At 47.5% G+C, this 7,913-nt stretch overlaps 1 protein-coding gene across 1 annotated transcript in view; it reads left to right on the top strand.

The window, feature by feature from the left end:
- CD247 (CD247 molecule) overlaps positions 1-7,799 on the top strand; it is an 80,499-nt gene extending 72,700 nt beyond the window's left edge. The window contains exons 6-8 of the mRNA XM_090059150.1: positions 2,121-2,177; positions 4,823-4,864; positions 6,304-7,799. Coding sequence (XP_089915276.1) covers positions 2,121-2,177; positions 4,823-4,864; positions 6,304-6,369 — 165 coding nt within the window. The 3' untranslated portion in view covers positions 6,370-7,799. The remainder of the gene's footprint in view (positions 1-2,120; positions 2,178-4,822; positions 4,865-6,303) is intronic.
- Positions 7,800-7,913: the final 114 nt, after the last annotated feature.

The raw sequence follows: 7,913 nt of genomic DNA on the forward strand, positions 1-7,913 counted from the left end.
GAATGAAACATATAGGGCTCATTGAGCTGGGTTTGGCCAATGCAACATCTGTCATAAGCTTTCTGGGCAGCTTGAGGTGAAAGTGGGGGAACTGTTTGATTCATTATGGAGGTGGGGGTGCAGTCATGGTCTCCCAGAGAACACAGCAGAACTTAGAAAGGGTACAGAGATGGGCAGGAAGGACGAACAAAGGTGTGGAGAAGCTTCTGTGTGTGGGGAGCCCAAGTAGGTCAGGATTTTCCAGCTTAGAGAAAAACAAAAGAAGGAGGAGAGAATAGAGGCCTAGGAAAGAATGAACGGAAAGGAGAAAATGCATAAGGATTTACTGCAGGTATTCCTCACTTAACGTCATCCTGGTTAACGGCGTTTTGTTATTATGTTGCTGATCTATTATAGAATATGCTCATTTAAAGTCATGCAACATTCAGGTATAACGTTGTTTGGCCGCTGCCTGCTGGTAGGTAACTACTGTGACATAACTGGATTTGCTTAATATTGTTTCGCTTAAAGTCGTGTTTTTCAAGAATGTAACTACAACGTTAAGTGAGGAGTAGCTGTGCAGCTCATGCTAACAGAACAAAGGGAGGACATGCAAGGGAATTATTAGGAAGCAAGTTTAAAACCAAGAAAAGCAAGTTCTTTTCTACACAGTTTGCACTTAACTTGTGGAACTCATTGCCATGAGATACTAGAGAGGTTGGCAGTCTGTAGCAAAAGTAGGGCAGAGCAATGGGGGCAGCTGCACCAGGCACTGGCTTGGAGGATAGGGGGAAGGAGGTAAAAAACACAGCTGCTGCTGAAAACCACAGAGTCATGATTGAAGTCGCGCTGGCGGTGAAGCAGCAACTGTGCGTTGCCACTGCCCCTGTGCCCTGGGCATCCCTGCGTCGCTATGCTGCTGTTGACACTTTAACCCTGTTGAAAAGAGGATCATACAAATAAATACACACAGGATAGGTCCAGCAGTGAGTCTTATAGTTACAGATGCAACCTCCAAATTAGGACTTTCTAGGTCTCTAAATGCTGGAAGCTGTAAGGGAAGAGTGGCAGGGGGAAAAGTGTACCTGGCTGGGCTCTGCTTATATACTCTTTGCCCTACCATCGGCTCTGCCGCTGTTAAATAAAGGATTCTGGGCTTTGATTGGACCTGGGGTATGACCCACTATGGCATCTCCTATGTTCTTACAGGGGAAGGAAGCAGCTGTCTCCCCTTGTTCCGATGCTAGGGCAAGACAGGTTTCTGATGTGCTCTGTCATCTCTCTGTCCCTAAATCAGTCAGACCTACCTACTTAACACACAAGCCACGAGACCTGAATAAGTTCATCTTCCCTCAGCTGGTGGGAAGAATCACTCTGCTCTGTGCATCTGCTCCCAGAGAGCACTTTGGCATCAATAGCTGTACATTTAAAATAAGCTGCGTCCCTGTCACCTCTTAACTCTAACTGACCTGAAAGCAGCAGCATCCTACTTTGCAAGGCAGCAGCCAGGACTGGGCAAGGTCTGCTAGAGTTGCCAGCAGAGGAGTCTCTACTAACCCTGGCAGTGCCTACAGCACCACTGGGGCTCTTCAAGGTTTGATTCACAGCAGGGCATGTGAGCAGCCCCTTCTTGGGGCCCACGGAGAGTAACAACCTGCCTCCATTCCCAGCCCACTACATGGATCCCTTTTTTTCCAGCCTTTTGGGCCCTTAGCTGTGCCCTGTACCTTGTTTTCAGCTTCAGCTCCCTCTGAACTAGCTGCCATCCACACCCATGCCCAAAAGAGCGGAGGCAGCATAACTGATCACTATGGCATAAACAGAGGGACGGGTGTGGAAACTGTCCAGGATTTGCTAGAGGAGGTTGCTGCCATCGGTGGTAAGGGATGAGGTGTTGGTAGAATCGATGGTTCATCCAGATTAATCTGTGCTCTGTATTCACTGGATCCCCCACATGCAGCCTATTTCATAGTCAGTCTGGAGTCAGTAGTGTGAGCCAGGGCAAAAGGAAAACAATTAGGAGTGGAGCTGAGAGAAGCAGCAGTGGATTTTGGGGGACGCAGTAGGGTATATGCGGTGACAGCAAGAGGGTGGCTTGGCTTCTTGCACTACTAATGCTGTTCTTTGACTTTGGGTGCCAGTCTCTGCAGAAGGACAAGATGGGTGAGGCATACAGCGAGATTGGGAAGAAGGGAGAGGTGAGTGGTACATGCCATCCAAGGGCAGGTGGGATGCTGCTGAGAACTTTCCATCCGATCCAACACATGTGCCTGATACAGCCCCTGCTCTCAGTACACTCTTATGCAAGACATGTTCTCAACATCCAAAACCCCCATGCCCAACTACAGTTGTCTTTTTCCAATAGCACGCACCCTGCTAGCTTCCAAACAATGAATAACAAGTGCAACCTTAAAGATACAGTAAGCACAAAAGGACAGGTTGGACATTTGGTGTCCTCACTTCAACCACAGAAAGAGGAACTGCCCCATTGCTGAGGCCCGTCGCCAGAACAGGCAGCTCTGTGCCAGCAAATCAGCTTCAACTTACCATTTTAAGAATTCTTTTCTTTAAAACTGTTATACCAATTTTCTTCTTTCCCTGTTGGATTTACAAGCTCAGTGGGACATGGAAACAAAGCCATGTCTAAGGAAAAAGAGTGCCATTATTCCTGTTGGGAATATTTCTGCTTCCTGCAGTTTCTGTAGGTAACTGCAACTGCTCTCCTTGTCTAAGCCAGTGTTTACAAACTGGTGCATAGATGAACTTCTAGGGGATGCATGAAAGGAAGCAGCAGGAAGCAGAAATATTCTTGCTGGGAATATTTAAAGGTGGCACATAAATTGTGAAGTGCATCTCAGGTTGCAGAGCTAGAGTGCACACCTGCTACCCAACTTTCTTATGGTGAATATCCCACTCTCCCATGTGAAACCAGCAAAGGTTTTTGTGGTCCTGGGTGAAATCTATGCCCTCGTTGAGTTTCAAATGTCAATCATCTTTTTTACAGCAGCTCTCTATAAAGACTGCGCGACTAAACTTATTTTGAAAAGGAAAATGAAACTCACGCTCTCTCCACTCCCCATTACTCAGACACCTGAAGAGCTTTTTCTGAAACTTCCCAATACAAAAATCACCTTTGGGCAAAGACAAATGGCTGGTGCCCAGCAGGGAGTGGGAGCAGGAAAAGGGGAGAATTGATTTTGTGGCCAAGCCAAAACTATGGGTGAAAAATCCAGCTTGGTCCACTGGCACTGGGAGTTTTTGGTTTTCTCCGGCAAAAAGATTTTTTTTCTGTGAAACCCGGACGCTATTTGACCCCAAAGATAATGCTTTGTTCAATTTTCAGGTCATTTAACCCTTTAACCATTTTTTAACCTAGACCACTTTTTACATAAAACAGCCCAAGATTTGTTTTAAAAAGGGCAGAAAAGATATTTTGACACTTTCAGATTTCCTCCCTTCTTTTGGCTGACGCTACTTGCCAGACTTGCTCAGAGTTCACACATCTTTGTGCCCATGGCAGACCGTGGTGGGGCTCACTTGGAAGCCAACATCTTACATGATGGTTAGATGCTTAGTCTGAAGCCCCCCCGACACGTTACATTGAGGACGTGATTAACCGGGTAATTGTGCCTTAAGCTGTGACCCGGTTACACGTTCAACCAATTAATGGCACGATAAAATAAGCACTAAGCTACAAAGTTGTTCCACAAAAGATGCTGGCTTCCAGGTGCAGGGCTTGCAGTGACTGCAGCGCTTCGTGCACTGCCCCTGCTATGAGCCCTGCAGCCCATGCTGCTGCAGGGCTTGTAGCGGTGGCAGCTGGAAGAATGCTCCTGGTGCTGTGAACCTGAGCTGCGGGGCTTGCAGTGGGCGAACACTGCCCCACTGCGAACCTTGCAGCTCTGGAGGCTCACAGTGGTGGCAGCTTTCTCCCCACTGCCCCTGCTGGGACTCCCACAGCCCATGTCAGCTGTAGGGCTCACAGCAGAGGCAGGCAGGAACACAGCTATAGGAACCAGTGCAGGGGGAAGCTGGGATTGTGATCCCAGGCTCCACCTGTACTGGAGGTAAAGTGTGATGGGATCTAATAATGCATGATCCCCACAACCATGCCTCCTGCAAATTCTGTATGGCATGGCAGGAGGCATGATTGTGGGGAATCGCACATGAGATCCCATTGTGTCTTTACTTGCACATGTAGGGGGGCCTGACAGACAGCAATCCAGTGTGAACGCTGGTTTCATCGGCACATGTGCCACAGGGCTGGCTTGTGTTTTTGAAGCTGCTAATCTGAGCAGTCTTGTGCTAGTGCAGTTACATTGCATCAGCATGGCTCTGGCTGCCAAGCCCCAAGTCCTGTTGGAATAGAATTCTCTTTTCCAAAGTAGCCTGCAAATGCTTCCTTTGCACTCGGCAGCTGGTTAATAAATAAAGGCGGTGGCTGAGCCTCTGCAGGCTGCTGTTCAACAGAGGAGTCATGCAGACCCCTCTTGCCTGGCTGCCATGCCAGCCCACGAAATGAATGTGAAGTCATGATGAGCAGGCAGAACCCCCACCACAACTAGCACAAAGCCCCGTTCCCCTCCTCTCTTTAACTATAGGCCACAGCAATACCTGGTTCTCCAGTGGTGCTGCCAGGTTGCAGACAGGGCTCTTGTGGGGCTAGGGTGGGCAGAAGAGCATGCTCCAGAGCAAGAGGCCTTGACAGAGGATGCCTGGCCAGCAGCTCACTTGCTTGTGCAGAGATAGGGTGCAGTTCTAGCACCTCTGTGGCAAGGGAAACGAAGCCTTTAGGCAGGAAGCATCCGCTAACCCAGGCCTCTGTTTCTTTTCTTCCCCAAAGCCCCAGAGGCGGCGAGGCAAAGGGAACGATGGCCTTTACCAGGTAGGTGACTGCAACTGCTCTCCTTGTCTAAGTCAGTGTTTACAAACTGGTGCATGGATGAACTTCTAGGGGATGCATGAAAGGGAGAAGCAGAAAGGAAAGGGGAATAGAAAGGGAGGGAAATAAACAACAATCTCTGTAGTATGGCTGTAACAAGCACTGCTTTTTTCTTAGCCATAGCACAGAATCAGTGGCTCACACAGCAGTATAAGACTTAAAAAGGGGTGTGTGACCCACACCATTTGAGAGGCACTGCTCTGGTCTACATGTTCGAGTCACTGAAGTCCCTGCACCCCCTCCCAAAGAGCCTGGAGCAGTGGTTCTCAACCGGGTTTTTTTTGGGTGGGGGGGGGGGGAAATCAAAAAAAAAAAAAAATCACATCCTCTTTTCTAAGCGGTGCTGTTTGCAGAGGTTGGAGGTGTCCACTTTTCTGTCCCTTCTTCTGCTTCTATTCTCTTCCTTTGGGGTGCTCACCACCCTTGATTTCTTATCAAGGTAGTCTTACAGTGAGCTGACAGCCAACAGGATCTCTTAGTAGCCTGCTCTACAAGAGCAGCCTTAGTCACAGGCTCCATAAACAGCTGACTCAGCTCCAGGTTATTTCCAGACCACGGTGGACAATCAAAACAGGACCATCCCTGCTACTGCTCAAAAGTTTTGTGTTGATTTTGTTCAGACTTGATATCGTGTTTCAAGGCCATGCTGATGCTAGGTAGCATAATCGAGCAGTAAGTAGTATGCTTTAAACTGTACCTGTAGGCACAGCACATCATACTTTTAGCCAGTACTTACCAGCTTCAGGAGCACTTCTCTGTCTTTAGCTCAGGAGGCTGTAGATGGAGCCTTTTGGGCCTTGTTTGTCTGTGAATCTTGCATGCTGCCTGATCATCTCTGAAAACACTTACACCTGCTGCAAAGAAGGCCAGGACATGTTAAGTAAATGAAGCCACTTGGCTGAGCAACAGCAAGGGGACAGTTTGGGAGAAAAAATATCAGGGGCTCGTGGAATGATTCAGTATCCTACACTCCTCTTTCCATCGAGAACAATGCAATTAAGCCACACACCTGGCTGAGTTACCAGTGTTAACACTGCTGTGCTGCCCAAATTCCAACTCTGGAATTAGGGAAGTCCACGGAGATGGTGCTTACTGCAGTGTGGACACAACCAGATGACTGGCTACGTCTGTGCTGGCCAATCTTCTGCTGCTGGAGTTTGCAAAGCACTGTGTGACCACTTGTACCAGATTGCTACATCCATGTTTTGCTTTTAACCCTTTTTCCTAACCAAGGGCCATCGATATTCCACCATGAAGAAGGAAATGCCAAAATGAACAATCCTCTTGTAGCAGCTACGTTAATCCAAATTTACTTGAGCAAGACATTGGGCAGGGAGTACTCTGTTACCTCCTTCACTTTGCCTTTTTTCTTCTTGTCACAGGGACTCAGTGCAGCAACCAAGGACACATATGATGCCCTCCAGATGCAGCCATTGCCTCCCCGCTAACATGGACTTGTGCAGTAGATGGGCAAGACTGAGGGAAGCCCACACACTTTGGGGGAGGAGAGAAGGGAAACTCCAGGAATCCAAACAAGATGATTCTGCCAACGCCGGTTTTTCACAGTGCAGGAAACTCCTTTTAGTCATTATGCAGCAAGGAAATAACTTCATCATTTGGAGATTCCCCTTCTCCCTTCCCCCCTCCAAGTCTGCAACAGCAAGCTTCAGCTTTTCAACATATAGATCTGTAAAACTATTCCCCATGACAGTGGTTGTTTCACAAGCTAAATTTTGTAAGAGTATTTGTAGCTAGAGAAAGGGACTAGAGCAGAGTATGTAGGGACCCCGAGGGCCCTGGCCCCCCTCTGCTATCACCTGAAATACATAAAACTTTCCACATGTCCACCTTGGGGCCCCACCCACAGCAAAAATAAAAATCGGCACCTATGGACTAGAGCCTCGGATTTCTGGGCTCTTCCCCTGCCTTGGACTAGACTTAGGTTCCCTAAGTGTTTAAAAAAACCCAAAACAAAACATGTTACCTACCTCACAAGGGTGTTGTGAAGCCTCCATTATGGTGTAAAGCTCTTAGGGGTCCTCCCATGGAAGGCGCTATAGTTGTGGCCACTGTTTCTACTGTGATCTGCACTAAAGTAACTACAACTGTCCAGCTAAATTATCTTCCGCTGTAAATTCAGCTTAACATTTCTTTAACTGCAAAGAACTGGAAAAAAACTGTCAAGTTATTATAGTGTGACACAAATGCTAAAAGCATGCTCTGCTTTTCAGTCAGAAAAAAAACCAGCACTGGCTGCAACAGGGGCTCAAGAAATCACATCCGGCACGACTAGCTCCTGCAGCACATGAGCTGTATCCAGGAATATGGATGACAATAAATGAAAGCTAGGTAACCTTTAGCAGAGAGGTTTCTTCCTGCAGCAGGACTGGTGCAGCATATTAAGTGAACCATCCCTATTCATTAGGATGCGAGCTGGGACATCGCACACCAGTAACGCTTGACAATGAGATGATGCTGGGAAAATTGGGATTAAATTACAGGATGCTTTAAGATTGGTTGAAGATCCACAATTTGACCTTTTCTGCCGACATGCTTCAGTGCTGTATTTTGTACGTGATAAAAACAAAGCAAAACTTACTTGCTGGGAAAGGAAATGAAGAGAAGCCAAAAAATGTACATTTAAAAAAAAAAAAAAAATCTCTTTGGGATCTTTTCCAAGGTGAGCACAAAGGCATTGGTGCTCAGCAACAGAAAGGATCTCTGGTGAGCTAATAAAGCTGATGGGGAAGCCATGTGTGTGTAATTGTGTCTAACTGGGCTGGCTGATTCTGAGGCATGGTCTCACTGCTACTGGAAAGCAAGCACTTGCATCCACTCTAGTTTACCTTTACATTCAGGGAACAAGACAGGCTGCCAGCTATTTTAAGCAAGAAAAAGGCTGGACAGCGCAGGGGTGGGGAGCAAAAGCTCTGAGCTGAGAAGCAGCAGGCAGGAGTGGCAGTCGCACACATTTAAAAACCACAGACAAGCG

The sequence above is a fragment of the Crocodylus siamensis genome, chromosome 1, assembly GCF_052110815.1.
Source record: "Crocodylus siamensis isolate JL-2025a chromosome 1, ASM5211081v1, whole genome shotgun sequence".
In the NCBI taxonomy this organism is placed as follows: domain Eukaryota; kingdom Metazoa; phylum Chordata; order Crocodylia; family Crocodylidae; genus Crocodylus; species Crocodylus siamensis.